The sequence below is a fragment of the Cinclus cinclus genome, chromosome 2, assembly GCF_963662255.1.
Source record: "Cinclus cinclus chromosome 2, bCinCin1.1, whole genome shotgun sequence".
In the NCBI taxonomy this organism is placed as follows: Eukaryota; Metazoa; Chordata; class Aves; order Passeriformes; family Cinclidae; genus Cinclus; species Cinclus cinclus.
The window spans coordinates 93,921,944-93,938,947 of record NC_085047.1 but is presented as its reverse complement, the minus strand read 5'-3'; the positions used below and the strand labels follow the sequence as shown (position 1 = coordinate 93,938,947).

Below are 17,004 nucleotides of genomic sequence, written 5' to 3'. Positions count from 1 at the left end.
TCTCCTCAAGTAATTCCAGGGAACCTATGCTCCACTTAGCAGGACTACTCTTATATAAAGCTGAGTACAGACACTCTCATAGGAACAGGTTTCAATCAGAGCTTAAACATGCACTTTATCAACACTTTGCAGGAAAACATGAAGTAGTATGCTCTTAAAGTGTACAAAGCTCACATAATATCAATCCAAAGTAAAATGTTTCTACATTTGATGAGAAAAACAAGTTAAACCGTGAAATGAAAAAGCCACATTATTTTTATTTCTTAAACAAGTCATGGTTACTCACAATTGGATACATGCTGCACCAAGTAACTAGGCTCTTTTGGTAAGTTATTCCACTAAGAAACAGTACACTATGTTGTTCAGGTATGTCTCTTGTTTTATAAATTTTAAAAAGTGAGCATCTGGTCAACAAAGACTCTTCATTACAAACAATATTAATTTTAAAAATCACTAACTTTCCTAAGAGTAGCAAAGTAGGGATTTTGCATCCACAGTAATCTATATGAAAATGAGCTTCACAATACTTTTGTGTCAAATGGTTGGAATAGTATCACTTTGAACTGCATTAATAAAACCATGGGGAAAGATTAACTTTTAAAGTGGGAAAGAAACTGCTAGATTATCTGGTAAAAGATGTTGCATATCTATACCTGCAAATACCTTTCGGGTTTGTATGTTCAAGCATACTGTCAAGAGGTTACGTGTCCATCTGCTGTCATGGACAAATCCCCCAGAGATTCTAATGAGCATTAACTTTTAACCAGAGGTATTAAAAACTAAAATTATTCGTATTTGATGCCATATATTTACATGACAAATACTTATTTTACCTATGAACTTGCACTGGAGTTGAGTCTATAGCAGAAGTACAGATGAGTATGTGGGCTATGCTTAGTTGGCTTCAGAATTTAATATAATTCATGTTTCATATAATTTTGTCAAGGTTCTTATAGATTTTTGTAGTACTATGTAGTACTAATTATGTGGGAAATAAAAGGATTAAACTTACAAATGTAATTATTATGACTTTACAGTGCTGGTCCAGAAATACATTTTCCATATCAATTATAATAAATACAGGCACTTCCAATTTAAAATTAAGAAACTAGACATGCTCATTTTTCCCAGGATTAATTTAATACAGCTGCTGCTATATCTCTTGATTTCAGGGCTACAGCCAATGTGTACTATTAAACAAATTTGTATAGATAGGATTTAATCCCATGCTTAGGAATAAAATAAAATAGACAGAAACCCCTCAACATAGTACTATCTATCTGAAGTATGTTCAATTATCCTCTCCCTTGCAAGCTGGGTATACAACTATTCAAAAGCATTACATGAAATGAAACAAAATCAAGCAGCTTCCTCTGAGCAAACAAAATGCTAGAAAACAAAAATGTTTAGTTCTTCTGCCCTTCCACTGGGAGCTTGTAAGAAGGACAGAAACACACACAGAAGCAGGTGTGGAAGATATATAGAAAATTTTCCACTGGAAAGATCAGTCTGTGGCAGTCACTCAGAGGCACTCCACAGTACACATACAGCATTTAACCACCACAGAAGAAGTCATGCTCTTGGTTGATGACCATTATCATGCATGTGAAATTGCCTCCCCCCTACAGCCACCACACCATTCCCACATCTGTCCAGATTCAAGACCCAATACCACAAACATGACCTCAGTGTGGCTGTTGTCTTGAATTTACAGCTCCATTCACTACAGCAATGAGAGAGCACAGCTTTTCCCAGGTGCAGCCTGCCAGCAATGTGGGAAAGCCAGCAATACCACAAAGTGAGGCTGGAAGTTTCTTAAGACACAGAATTTTTGCAAAGCAACATGCTCACCTTCCAAGTGATAAAAAGCAAGGGTGGAAGGGATCAGTGACTAACACACCGAACTACCTACCAACCCCATCTCTGGAGACACAACAACTGAATCAGCATGCCTGCCCTGGAAGCACATACTAGGCAATACTCAGCTAAATTCTGCCAAACTCTGAGTGTATCTTTGTATTTCTGATCTGCTCACCCTATGAGAAGCCAGCCATACCAACTCCTTAGAGTCAAAGGAAAGAAACACTGACTTTCAAGCAATAATTTTTCTGCCCTATTTTATACTGGGCTCTGATGAATAAGAGCTCTGAAAGATCTCAAACTCTGTGAGGTATACAATTTGGTACTCATTTTAAGAACAGAGATTATATCCTTTCACACACCATTACAGCTGCTAGGAATTTTGTTCAGCTGGGATGTCAAAGGCATATTTGCACCTCTTCTAATTTGTATCAGTAGTCATTAACAAGGTCAATAAGTTTTGACAAGGAGGAAGAGCTCTTGTGAAGCAGAGCTAGATATTCTCTCACAGCTGCCAACTGAAATGGCATCAAAGTTAGTTGTCCTATTTCCAGCAGGTAACAGTGAGGTGGAAAAAAACAAACAAAAAAAAAAGTACAATAAGACTTCCGGTCCAGATCCACAAGTGAGAGCTTAACTGCCATTCTGGGTAACAATGGACAAATACTAAAGTTCAAGAACTGCTCTTGAGCCACTAACCTGAAAACACATGCCTGAACACACAACATTAGAGTGTTCTCATAGAGCTTAAAAGTATGCTTTTTCCTTCTCCCATTTGGGATAAAAAGTAATCTTTTCTACTGGTTAAATTGAAGAATTTAGATTTAATAATTTAAATATTCACAGGAACAGGGATAAAGATTCACGCAAGTAGTGGGAAGTCATGTTCAGTCTCCCTTTCCATTACAGTGGGTATCTAATTATTCCATGGAAACAGACACAGTAAGAAAGAGCAAAAGCACTCTAGCAAACAATATATGGTTAAGACACGCCACAAGGTGGTGAGGGGGAAAAGATGATTGAGATACTTTTTTCAGCCAGAAAGGTACTGGACACTGGTCAGTCCCAAGAAAATGCTCTTACCTCAAATATGGAGAGGGGAACAGAAACACTACATCCAGGCACTCTTTCAAAGACTAATCCCTGCCTCCATCACTGCCAAATGGCTTAGGCACCTAGTATCAAAACAGGCTTCAGATATACAAGAGCATCCTAGAGGAAGACATTTATTTTCCAGAGAGCAGCATCTTTTAAAACACAAGGTTCTTCTCATCTTCCACTGTCAAACACCCTCCTGTTTTGTAAACTGACCGTCAGACAGCTTACCGAGGAGACAAACACCCCTGGCATGACATACATTCACTTAGGCATCTCATCTGCCACCTAACACACTGGATAGTCACACACTAAATGTTAGCTAGCTACTGCAGCTTTTGGACTTTCAGGTTAGGAGACAGGTCCAGAGAAACGCATTTTCTTGCAGAAGAGATACACAAGAGAGAAAAAGAAAGCAGGGGAAGCATAAGAGGAACAACCTGGCATGAACAGGAAGGCAATCTTCTCCCTACAGCTTTCTCTTCTTGCCACATCCTCACTTAAGATTCTTGAGCAATCTGAAGTAGGACAAAAATTTTAAAGGATTATTTTCCAATTTTATCAACGCTTTACTAGAAATCTTTTGTGGCCTCACCTTTGTCAATGTGAATCTGTCAGTAACAGAGAGGAGGTGAAAAGATGAAGCTAGGCAAGAAGTTCTATCGTGTTCCATGATGAAAATACATTGCCACTCCCTGAAACCATTTAGTGAAGTGAGCAATGCAGCACAAAAATGCTGCAGTGAAGCAGGTTATACTCTCCCCCAATCCAATTTCCACTCTGAGAGTGGGTCAAAAGCAGCTGCATACAAAATCCAAGACATGGATTTTGCAAACAGAGATACTACCCAAAGTTCTCTTTACTTTCTAATGATTTACCTGTACGGACAAGCCAGCTTGTTAAGGACAATGAGCCAAGTTCTTCTTAACTTCCTTGGTACTGCAGACTAGCAGCCCTTGGCACAGTGTGTACTTTCTGAAAGCCAGAATCACAAATTTAGCAGGGTGCCCCATCCCTGTTAATTTCAACACCTTCACCTTTTTCAGCATTAATACTTATCACTCTACAGAAGCCCACTAAGAATTCTCAAAAACAGCTACTAGAACACAATCCCCCAGAACACCCACTCTGTTAGAAGTATGAAAAATATTATGCTCTCAGAGCACAGTGTGCTTTCACAGCACTTATCAAAGCTTCAAAGGGATTTCTTTAAAAAGATCAAAAAAATTAGTGTCAGTTACTTGTAACGTTACTAGCCCCAGTGCAAGATGCACTTTCTTCCGTAATTATAAGACCTCTTAGTAAATATTTACAGAAACAGAGGTGTACTCCACTGTTTCACCATTTTTTTTTCCTCCTCTCCCAAGTGCTCTTACACAGGTGTCTTTGTTTTGTTTTATGGCTCCCCATATTTGTTACCAGAAAATATATTTATAAGCAACCAATTACACTTAATTTTCTAAAAAAGGCTCACCAGTACCAATACAGCATTTTTAAAAGATGAATTTTACTTATAGCAATATATCTGACCACACAACTATATAACTGACACTCTCAGCTTTCTGAAGTTGTATTATGTTGCTACGACTGCTTCTATAAAACAGATTAAAACCCATCTTTGTCACTTAAGACTGAATACTTTAGAGTTTGGCTCTAATCCCATGATCCTTAGCAGAAAATTCCCCTAAATTTCAGGGAAGCTTTCCAGCACATCAAAACCTACATGCATTTTCTCCTATTGCCAGCATCCCAGCTCTTTAAAGCTCTTTAGGACATTGCAAATAGGTGTGATGAACACCCCAGGATATCTTATTAAGGAACTATGACTTCCTGTAGGAAACAATGCAGTAGGTGAGACTTTATAAAGCTGTAATGCCATTCTACAAGAACAGAAAGATCACAGGCACTGCCATGAAGAAATGCTTTGTAGAACACCTGTATTTCCCCCAAGGAATCTGCACCTTTAAAGCCCACTGTTTGCTTGCAAGTGTCAAGGCCCTGGTACTGTTGCATAAGTCACATATTGGCATTGACCAGGAAATACACTGAGAAGTGTTCAGCCAACAGTGCAGAAGCTGCACAGCTAGAGAGAACACAAATCCCTTTTAATTTCACATTTACTGAACAAGTACAATATATCATCAACTAACTAACGCACAGTCCAGGTCAAGCAGGAATATGTAACTGTGTCACCTGATCCACATACAAATATCAATATTTCAAGTCCTTTTGCTTAAGATAAGACTGCACAGCAAGGTTGATCTCACAGGCTGCAGATCTCTGTAAATTAGATGCTCTGTTTATGCCAAGCATATAGGCTCCCTCTATGGTCAAGGGAGGTGATTTTGGGCTGATCTCCAAGTCTGGCTTTGACCAGCCTCCTTAATACTTAAAAGGCATCTGTATCCTTTTAATGACTAGTTAGAAAAGACAGATCCTTCTCTGAAGAGGAGTCGTTTGGTAGGCTCCTAAGGTGCAAATGTAGGGATTACAGTTATTATTACAGTTCTGCATAAAGTACAGCAGCATTGGCTAGATGAAAAAGAACCACCATGCATCTAGAAATCTAAACCAGGAACACAGACCCTTAGGACATACTGGAGACACTTGAGTTGCAATCTGCAACACAGAAGACATTAAGCAGGTTCACTCATGACAAATACCTGAATGTACCTTAAAATTCTCATGTCCTGTCATTAACCTACAGCCTCTCCCTTTTAATTAGAGTCATGTCCATCAGACCAAAACAGGATCCCAGCACAGCTGAATTTCACAAAACCTATTAAGAAAAACACAGATAAATTGCCTCCCTTGTAATATCCTCTCTCAGCTTGCAAATAATCCATCCCATCTAGGCTAAACAATCCTACCGAAACATTTCTACAGCAAACACAAGCTGCTTGTTTACAAGGAGGAAAAAAAAAAAAAAACCTCAACCAACCAAGCAACCTGAGGCACTAATAAAAAATACAGCTATTTTGAGTGTCTTTCACTTTGATGCCTCAGCCTCTCCAACAATCATCATAAAAAAAAAAAAATTCAGATTCAATCTACATTTGAGACAAGAGACCACAGATATATTTTCCTACAGAGCAGGAGTAAGTCTTGGACAAAATAATTTAACCATGTCCACAAAATATATATTAAATAAACCCAGAATGAACAGGCTGTAAATGACTTATTTCCTTGTATCAAAGCTTTTCAAATTACAGTATAAAATAGTCTGTGGACTGTATTAGAGATCCTTATTTCCAGTAGCTATTTTTAGGCAAAATACCTTTAAAAATTAATTTAAGCAATTAATTATTACTATTTCAGAAAGCTATTATGTGGTTACAAATGGCCAAAAAAAGGACCTAAGACAATCCAAGACAAAGAGGAGAAATGGTTCTGAGCTTCCCTATTAATATCTCATCACTGCCACAAAAAATCTTGGAAATCTCTTGTCAAATTAAAAGTTACCACATTCCAGAAACAGGGAAGTTAAAGAATATTGTCATTATGTACACCAAGCAAAACACACCTACTAGGAAAAGACCTCCAGCAGCACATGGTTCAATGAAGAAAACAGAATTTCAAACTTAAAAGACAGAAGGTAAGGCTGTTAATTCCAACCATTACAGTCATAGCCACGGTATACTATATCCTGTACCACTTATTTTCAATGTTTTTCCTAAACTAAATCACAGAATTTACACAAGTTCCTCTTGCTCCTGAATTAATTTACAATTGACAAATACGAGACAACAGGCTTTTATGTATCAAGCACAAACAAGGCTAATTCTTACCTGGAGTAAGAAAATAATGTGCATCTGATGCAAATAATGAGCTAATATATTTTGATACATACTGAAATGTTTGACTACAGAATCAAAATTAAGACCTTACACGCATACACAACACAGCCATATGAATTAATAAGATAAAGACACTTCACAGCCCAATAAAACAATGGGTTTACATGTAAAAAAATGAAATTAAGACTGCAAAAAAATTTAACATACAGATTCAAAAAAAGATTTCTTTGTCCAGTGTTTTGACATCTTCAGCAGAACTTAATATAACTTTGTCTTCAGAGTAGAATGAAGTGTCAGCTGCTCAGGTAACCCATAGAAAACAAGTTGGAAAATCCCTCAAGAAGTCAGGCAAAAAATGAGTGCTTGATAAAGGGGGTTAAGACACCCGATTAAAGACAGGATGCACACACTTCATTCCAGTAGGGGTGGGGATTTTAAAGTTGTTTCCTATGCATCACTTCTCAAAATAACTCACTATTTCCTATGAACATATTCTAAAGTTCCAGCACATTTTCTTTTTTTTTTCTTTCTTCTTATTATAAAACCTTCATTCTGTTTCTCCTATGCCTTATTAAGGATACGGCATAAGTTGCACTAAATCAATACTATTTTTCAGCAGAGTAGAATCCTTTAGCAAAGTGGAACACCAGCCCAAATCTACTTGACACAAAATATCATGGAAATAGCTCCCAGTATGTGTTTTTAGAACACTGTGCTTGAAATGCTGTCACCCTGTAAAAGTGACAACAGCCAATCTATGAGAACACAGAAAACTGAAAACATCTACTGAGAAGTGACAGGAATAGACAATACTGTAGCATTTTCTCTTCATGTGACAACATAGCATCCACATGGCCAGTATGGCAAGTTAAAGCTTGCCATGTTCATGAGTGATGAAGATCAAGAAATAATTTCAGACTCAGAGACTCTAAATGACCCCTCACAATGACTCCATCAAACAGCAGCCTGGCATCCAACCATCTACGCAGCTCATTCAGAGCACAGTCCTGCTCTCTACATTCAGGCACACCAGTTCCACTGGGCTCACTCAAGCTGCAAGATCTAAGCTGTTGTTTTGACTTCGTCGCACGGTCAAGTACATATACTAAAATAAACATCCATCAATTTACTTCCTGAGGGCTGAATCTGACTTCTACTAAAAAACAGTAATGTTTCACTACTATCAAGTTGTGATTTTTTTTTTAATAACAAATATACTATCTCATGTTACTGTATTATGCAAACCTTTCAGTTTATTTCCCCCTGGATATTCACATTAATGGCAGGAGAGGAGTAGTGTGAGGGAAGAGAGGACCTAAACTAGAAATCACTTACAGTGCTGAAATACATCAGTGCTTTTGTATCTGAAAATCATCCTATTGGCTAACATTCAACATCCAAGTATCAAAAATTTATTTATTTATTTGTTTTTGAGCCCACACAATCCACAGTTTATATGAAAATATATCATTCAAGGTTAAAGTTAAAAGCTCATTTTTTACTGAATTTTCATTTGACATTTGAAGATTAAAACAGAACCGTATAGTAAGTCACCTTTCTGTAGGTATTCAAAAGAAAGCAATATTATCCTACCATTCATTAGAGCATGTTAAGAGATTCTCTGGTTGTTTGTAACTGCTGGACTATTGGGATGATAAAACAGTAAGAAGTAACAGTTTTAAGTTTATGGCCAATTCTTTCAAGTATTCTGTGTATCAGGGTCATATATATATATATATATATTCCTAATGCTCCTCCACATAGTTAATTTTCTATTACTATTGTTAAAAAAATCATGAGCACTAAATCTGTAACTTCAGCATTCAGAAAATTATGTAACTTTATACTGTTATACAAGATTGACTCCAAATCTAAACACAATTGTTTGAAGTTTTATGCTAGATTAAAACTAATTAGTTGTAAATTATTTTAAACTAAGTGACTTTTCGTAGTTCACAAACAGCTTTCACAGTAAACACCAAGATAAATCTTTATCATTTCTGTACATGATTGTTACAATGAAAGTGCAACTTTTCTTTTTAAATAGACTATTATTATAGTTATTAGGTATATATACATATACTTATTTAGTTATTACAATTATATTTCACTAATTTTGGCAGAACTAATTGCTCTAGAATGAAAGCTGTTGTAGAAGATGCAGGTCCACCCTCCTATAAACTTTACCAAATGTTTATGATGTAAAAATGAATGATGTTACAACACAACTGAGTGCAACTGACTTTCAGAAGAACTTTACCTCCACCTTCCAGTTCCAAATCTCATTCTTCCACCACAAGAAGTCTTTTTTAGGTGTAAGTGAAAATTTTGAGTTAGGCACATCACTTGATTTTTAGTTGCCTTTTAAAGTAAACTAAAAACCACTCACTGGAGTTTTTGAAAAAATCACTACTAGATGAACTAGTAAAAAGACTACTTAAGAAATTCACTCCATAACTTCTCAGTAATTCAAGCATGTGAGAGACCACAGTACTTGAAGAAGTCAATTTGGTAATGTGAAAGTTTTGCATTAACTAGAAAACTGCGAGGTTTACATCCATTTGCCAATTCTACTCTTATTCTTTTAAATAATGCAAAAATGTAACATCACCTATTATTAGAAGTAAGTTTCTATAGCCAAAATTACCTCCATCAGTGAAGGCACACTAAACCAAACTCACCACTGTTTTCTTGTTCTTGACCAACTATTCAACACCATTGCCTTCTACATAAAAGTTAGGCCTAACCCAGCCCCAGAAGACTGTCCTTTGTCTTGTTTAATCAATATTGTGACTTCAGGTGAGAAAAAGCCTAGAGTCAAAGCAAAACCAAACCAACAAATCACAAAGAAAAAAAAAACCAACCAAACAAAAACAACAACAAACCAACCCAAAACAGAAGGTCTTCATAATTCCAATTCCCTACCTTACCTGACAATGCCACTCAAAACACTTTTTAAAATAACATAGTGCCACAGAGGACACAATATAAGAGACAAATCTAAACCAGCTTAGATTTTATTTCATTGACATGATTTTCCCACCATTACTAGAATGATTGATTGATTGATAGATTGGTCTTTGAAGAGAATCAAAGTCCTCTGCTTCAAGTTGCACTTACAGTGGTGCTCTTAGTCTACTTTAAAGTACCTGTGAAACACATTTGGAAATTGAAACTCAACAGGACAGTCAGTTTTATACCTTACATTTCGCATCACAGCACATATCAAACAAATTCTACTAAAGCATCACTTGGAGAAAGCCTGGACAATTCTCCAAAGTGCCCTACTGTTTCTAAGAAACTTCTGCTGTTTGTGATTATCAGCAAGTTTGCTATTTTGGCATCACACTTGAGCCCCAGTGCCTCCATTTCTGACCCCTTCAAACAAAAACAAGCTGCTCAACAATGTCTAATCCGTGCGTCATGTAATCCTGCTTAATACCCTACAAACTCTGGGTAATATTTGGGTAGTTTTTAAATTTAGCAAAGAACATCCTGGCCTAGTTCAAAGATACCCTTGCCTTGGGTAGTGTCCCCTAGAAACATCGCCCACACTAGTTTCAAAGAAGAAAAGCAAACGCACACATATGAATAAGAGGAATGAACAAAAAATGAAATAAAGAGACTGTGGTCCAATGTCATAATGAAAACACAAAATCACAAATCAAATTACTGAAAAAAGAATGCATTATGTAAACACGAAACACACCACTCAAACAATTAGAGAGACATTCTGACTTTCTAACAGCGCTCCTGGCCCCATTTACCAGTGCAAGTGCACCCAACTCCCTGCTCCCAGCGAGGGCAGATGGTGCTGCAGAGGACAGCGGCACAGCCAGCACAATCACAGAAGCCTTCCCCCATCAGCACAGAGCTACTAATACACGTCAGCTAGCACTCTGCCAGAGAAACAGAAAATCCCTTCTTTGAGACACGGTTTGCCTTTTGAAGCATCATTATCTTACAAGTGGCTCATACTACAAACACAACCAAAGAGGTCTAAACTAAGTCCCACTGTAATTTTTCAGCATATTGTCCTGACTGTCCTACCTAGATCTCTCGGACCCTCGCTGAAGGACAAATATGTTCCTATTTTGTTTAGGCTGTCAGGCAGACAGTCTCCAATCATTAGCCTCTTGTCAACAGCGATGCTGGGATAGATTACTTCTGTGTAGTGCTTGTAATGGCAGGTGCATGGCCCTGGGGCTGCCATCTGCCAGGAAGGAAGTGTTCTCCTCTAGGATGCTGAAGAGATTGACAAATAATGTAAACAAAACACTGAATCATTCCTAATGTATGCAATAAAGCTATTACATTACTCTTCTGCAGTGCTGATGTTACCATCAGAGGTGGGGGCTCAGGTCTGTGGCCTGGGTTGTTTTCCCTAACTATTTTTGTGCTTGATTTACTGAGATGAAAAACACACTCTGAAAAAACTTTTATTTAACTGAGATGGGCAATTCTGAATTTGAAAACAAACTAAACAAAAAAAAAAAAAAAATCAACCCCACCCCACCATCAAAGATGATTATAGAAAGTATCTCCCCACTGTTCACTTGTAACAAGCTCCTTTCCAGAGTTTCCCTGCACTGTGAGCAAGAACTGGAATTTTTTAAATTACTATTTTTGATACAGCTTTACACAATTTGAAGTCATCATCACTAATTAAAAAAATTGAGACTGTTATGAAGTATTTTTAAAAGCAAAAATATAACAGGACTCCAAGCATTGTCCTTGATCTTCTAAATTAATTTCTATAAGGGATTTCTCATCATCAGATTGAAAATCTTTTTTTAAACAGTCCCAGTTTAGTATCCAATTTGTCACCTGAGCTACCAAGCAATAGCATAACTCCATGGAAATAAGCAGGCACTCACCTATTCTTCAGGAAAGTTACTCATTACTGTTTCACTGGCTACACAGAGATTGCAAACTACTGCTGTCTTTGAGCCAGCCTCAAATGTTACTAGATGTGTTAGCACTTTAACACGCCAATAAATACTTTTAGGTGACCCTCTGTAAAGATGTAAACAATCTTTGCATTGATTTTTCTGTGGTTTGTATTAGATTGTAATATCCAAATCTTAAAAGCTTGTGTTAACTACAAACAAAACCCTGAAACTGAGGGGGGATTCATTCTACCTGTATTAGTGTGGAAGCTGCAAACACAAACTAAACCAGTAATCCTTGCTTTTTCCAAAGCTGGCGGAGATGCAGGGGAAAATGCATACGACTTTCTACCTTGCATCTAAAAGACAATAGGAGCAGCCACCTTTGCTGGTTCTATTTACTGCTGCTGGTCCTCCAGAGCCCTGGCAGACTGACTAATCCAAGCAGCTCACGTGATAGCTAAAGGCAATTGACACAAACACAAGTGTTAAAAAAAAAAAACCAAAAAAACAAAAAACAAAAAAGAAAAACAAAAAACCAAACAAAAACAACAACAAAACAAACAAGTTTTCCTTTGAAAACTCTGCTGCAGGAAAGTCAGAGTTTTCAACAATCAGCAACAAGGGGACTATTGAGCTGAACTTGCCAAAGCTGCCACACTTGACCCCTTACATACATACGCACAGAACTTTAAAAATAACTACATACCAGACAACAGACACAAAGAAAACATATCTGAACTCTGGAAGTCAATACATCATCTTCTAAAAACTCAAGGGATAATACTGATTTCCATGTATACACAGATCACTTCTAAGCAAACATTGTAAGAAACTACAAAAACCCCAGTCGTGAAACTATCATAATTACACATCCTAATTTAACAAATCCATCAACATATACACTTTAAATTGCTATTACACATAGTGTATCAAATTAAAATTTGCACAAAATGTGCTGCATCATGACTAACATAATGAACAGACACAAAGGAAAAAAAGCAGGCAGACAACTAGTATAAAAAGGATACTATGTTTCAACAAATTCAGAAGAAAAGGCCACAGATACCACTGTGGCAACCTGGCAAAACCACTTTTTTAAAAGTATTTTGCTTTAAAAAGAAACTTATCAATGGCACTTTTTGAGGAAAAACTTATAGACAGAAAATACGTGGATGTAATTATGCTACCATTTAACTGCTGAATAGGGAGGGAAGTTAGATTACATACAGTAACTAGCTAAATTTTTCAGTGGATGCTTGCTGTGTTTCATCTTATAAACCACTTCAGCATTCCAGTGTATTTAACACTATTTAAAAATAAATGAAGTGTAAACAAACCCATGTTATGCTCTCCTTTAAACAAACAAACAAACAAACAAACAAAAAACCAAAAACCCAACCCTACCATACAAAACATGCCTCAATACTCTTTTCTGTTCAAACACTCCTTTATTCTTCTTACTTACAAATGAGCATTAGTCTCTGTAGCTATCTTGAAAGAAATCAAGTAATCAGAAGCAATCATCAACCTAAGCATTTCCTCTGCCTTGAGCAATGACGGTACTGGTTCATTTTAGAACAAACCCACCATTCAATTTGGTCTATAACAATTTATCTTAAATGACTCAAAGTAACCATGACATTTTTTCTATGAGCAATATAGCTAAACCTAATTTAAAGTATAAAGCAAAAAAAAAAAAGTCTAATAGATGTCACGATATTCTATCTGCTTGTAACAAGCTGACACCCACATCTTCAACATAATTCAAAGTATTAAAAGCTTCATTTAATCGTAGATAATTTCAGTTTACATTCTGTGTTTCACAAGTGGCACTGCTAGGTTCAGACCTAACCATTTTGGTTTGGTCACCTGCGAAGTGCCTTTTGAAAGGCAGTAAGTGAATTTTGAGATGTTTTCTGTGTGATTTAAAAATTCAAGATATGCAAGTTATTAAAAGAAACTCGGTTCTTTCTGCAGTTAGTTTGATGTTCTAACAGAACTTAACCGTAAGAGAAACTACTACAATGGATTTATCAAAAAAAGACTTTAAAAGATGTACAGATTTCTAACATAGCATACAGTCCTTTTAATACTCTTAAGAAGTCATTTTAAAATTACCATTAATTTTGTGAAAAACATTCTCATGTTGCTTTGAGAACCAAAACTTTTTGGCAGTTGGCATATGAAGAGGAGGTCAAAAAAACCAACTCAGTAATATAATTCATTGTGCAAAGAAATCCCAAAGAAAAAGGAAACAAAGGTTATGTTTTCCACAATCTAAAACACCATTACAAAGACAGAGGAAGAGTTTTATTAAGATAGGCTTTTTTATTGTTTAGGTGCAACCATAAAACCTCACAAAACTAAAACCTAATTGACAAGGCGAGTGCAAGGTGAGGATAATTATTATCTGAAATCACCTTATTATGATTTTAAGTAGATGCATTACAGATGATGACTTCTTCACACAAACCAAGACAGAAGAAACTGAAACAGGAGGGCAAGAATCCTCAAGGTTTTTTGCATTATTACATGTAGTATCTGTTCAATTTTAGAATACTAGACCAATTACTAAAAACATTTACAAGTTTAAACTACAGAACACTCTGTGAATGGAAAAGAAAACAAAACTGAAGATAACCCACTCTGGTGATTTAGATTAAGGAAAATTCCCTATCACACACCGACTAAATTTAATTAATTAAGAATTCCATGATTACACACAATGGGCAAAATCTTAACCCCAGTGAGACAAAAACAAAACCCCTACTTGATTTCAACTTTGACTTCAGAACTAAGGTCCATCATGAAAAGCTACATGATTGTTGAGCGTAATCGCTCATAAATACACTGGAATAAATAATTCACACTTTATGAGAAAAATGAACATAAACATCTCCATAAATAATGAATCCATACACAGTCCATATGTTTCTAAGCAAAAAAGCAGTCATAATTTAAGAAGAAAGGCTAGATATTAGCAAGCAACAGGTATTAACCCACCAATAAGAGTATTATTTTATTTACATTATCAGATGAAGGCAATTGTTTTTCCAACTCCTAAATATCTGCACATTTTTTAGAACACAGTGAAACTAAATGAAGCAATAACTTCAAGCAGCCTTTTAACTGTTTTGACAACAGCTGCGGATGCACTCCTTGCTCTTGCCATGACAGGATAATATGGACAGAGATTTCCAAAAGCAAAGCACTCCCCACAGGAGAGGCAAGTTACTGATAACAGATAAACACACTACATGCAAAAGCCAGCCACCTCTAAATTATACAAATTATTTTCCTTAAAACATTCAGCCACATGAAAATACAACTACTGCTACAGAGCTTAAGGAAGAACTCAAACTGATTTTTACATGTATTTTTGCACAAATCAAAATCCTTAAAGAAGAACTCAATACATGTTTTTTTACATGTGTGCTGCACAAATCAAAGTATTAATTTTCTGACAAGGTTCATTACAAGGAGCTTGTTTGTATACTCTGTACCTAGAGTCTCCTGTTCTAAACATTAAACAGAAGTGGATTCTCCATTTAAGAATCACTAGAAATCACTCTTGAAGTAAAACTCCTCTCTTTTCTAATGTAGTTAAAAACAAAGTTTGAAGAAACTGTGAACTAAACAAACAACACTGTTTATATAAGCTCTCTCTTGTGCAAATCAGTAATTTTTACAGGATTAGATTTTCTCAAATCTACCCAAATTACTACTGTTGAAATAATCTTGTCCATGTGCAAAATACAGTTTTCTTTAAACAGAGTATGTTTCTCAGTATAACATGAAATTCTTGGTAATCTCCCAAATCACAATGCTTGAAACTCAAATACATTAGCAAAATTCTGGGTGACCTTTTTAAGCACTGGCAGAAGACTTCCGTAAACAAACTTTGGTGTGAAATCCCAATGAAAACCAAAAGGGGAACTAGGAAATTCGCAGAAGTTTATTATTTGATTAAACTTAAGCCAGTGAAGTCCTTTATGATGTATTTCTCCTTCCCCATGCTGTGACTTTCCAAGTTTGGCCGCCACAACTGCAATTAACCTGATGCCCTGTTTTTGGTACCCAACCCACTGCTGGCTGAGGATGCTGCTGGCATGAATTTCTTCCTTACTACCTTGACCTGACTCTGGTTCCATCCATCCACCCCTGCATCCCGTACCTCTGAGTGCGCCCTACAGGCTGGCACCCTTCTCAGGGAAGCAAGGTGCTGGAGAAGACAGCCCACCTCCTACAGATAGGGTCAATCCCAACGAGCCTCCCCGCACCATTCCTCCATGTGATCTGCGTTTAGAAGCTTACGGGAAAGAGGAAAAACAAACACACATGCAGATTAAATATTAAATATTAAAATAAGGCAAGCCTATAACCGTCCTTGGACAAACACACGCAGCAGCAGCACTGTGCCCTCTCCGCCGTAAGCCGCGTAGCACATTAACACACGGTTGCGTTCTCTGCATTATCCTTTTGTTTACAGGATGGGAAGGACAGCGGTCGTTCCCCTCTCCTTATCTGTTATCTGCCCGCCCGCCGCTCCCATTCCCGCCTGCCGCCTGCCGCGGCCGCAATCCCGCGCCGGGTTTTCCCGGCAGCCGGTGCCCGCCCCCCCCCCCCCCCCCTCCCCTTAGGGTCAGCAGTTTGGGGAATGCTGTGGAAATAGCTCTTTCTCAACACGGGGCTTCATTTGCAATCGGGGCTGTAGGTGGCTCAAGACAAGCTCCTCGTTTCTGCGAAAAATCCGTTTGCAAAGCAAAGGGGCGTGATCGTCTGCTGGCGCCCGGGACCGCCATCCCAAGGCCGGGCAAGGAGAGCGGGGGCTGCATCATCCGCACCGGGCTCGGGCAAGCCACAAGGATCCTGAAAGCGACCCCAGCAAAACTAAAAGCAAGAGACAAATAAGGCTCTGCCATCAACCCTTCCAGTCATTCAGAATAAGCCTTCATCTTTTCAAACTCTGACACTGCATTCAACAATCCTCTCGTCTTAATTAGGTTCAAAGCTTGCTCTGCAAACGGTGGATCTCTCATCTTTTCCATCTTCCTGTACTTCCTATCAAAAGAGAAAATATTTTCTTCTTCAAAATCAACTAGCTACTAAGGAAACACGAAGAAAAACAAACCTGCAAGTTTACAAGCTGCTTCTTACAAGCTTCTGCTGCTCGCTTGTTATCGATGCGCTGTGAATAGAGAAGCAATACCCTATTCTCCAAGCAAATACTACATGGCTTGTCATTTCACCCAGCTATAGCCATAAACACATATTAAAGTATCAGGGTTTGACTACCCTGTCTTGCATAAATCCAAGAGCCAAGAGAACCCTTACAAATATCTCGTTATAACTTTTCCTCC

At 37.4% G+C, this 17,004-nt stretch overlaps 1 protein-coding gene across 2 annotated transcripts in view; it reads right to left on the bottom strand.

Annotated features, from left to right (window-relative positions):
* Positions 1-17,004, bottom strand: part of IRS2 (insulin receptor substrate 2) — a 28,005-nt gene that overhangs the window by 6,042 nt on the left and 4,959 nt on the right. The window contains exon 2 of one of the 2 annotated variants that reach the window (XM_062515092.1): positions 16,680-16,705. The exons of the other annotated variant lie outside the window; for it this stretch is intronic. Coding sequence (XP_062371076.1) covers positions 16,680-16,705 — 26 coding nt within the window. Of the gene's footprint in view, positions 1-16,679; positions 16,706-17,004 lie in introns of those variants that run through there. 2 annotated transcript variants of the gene reach the window in all.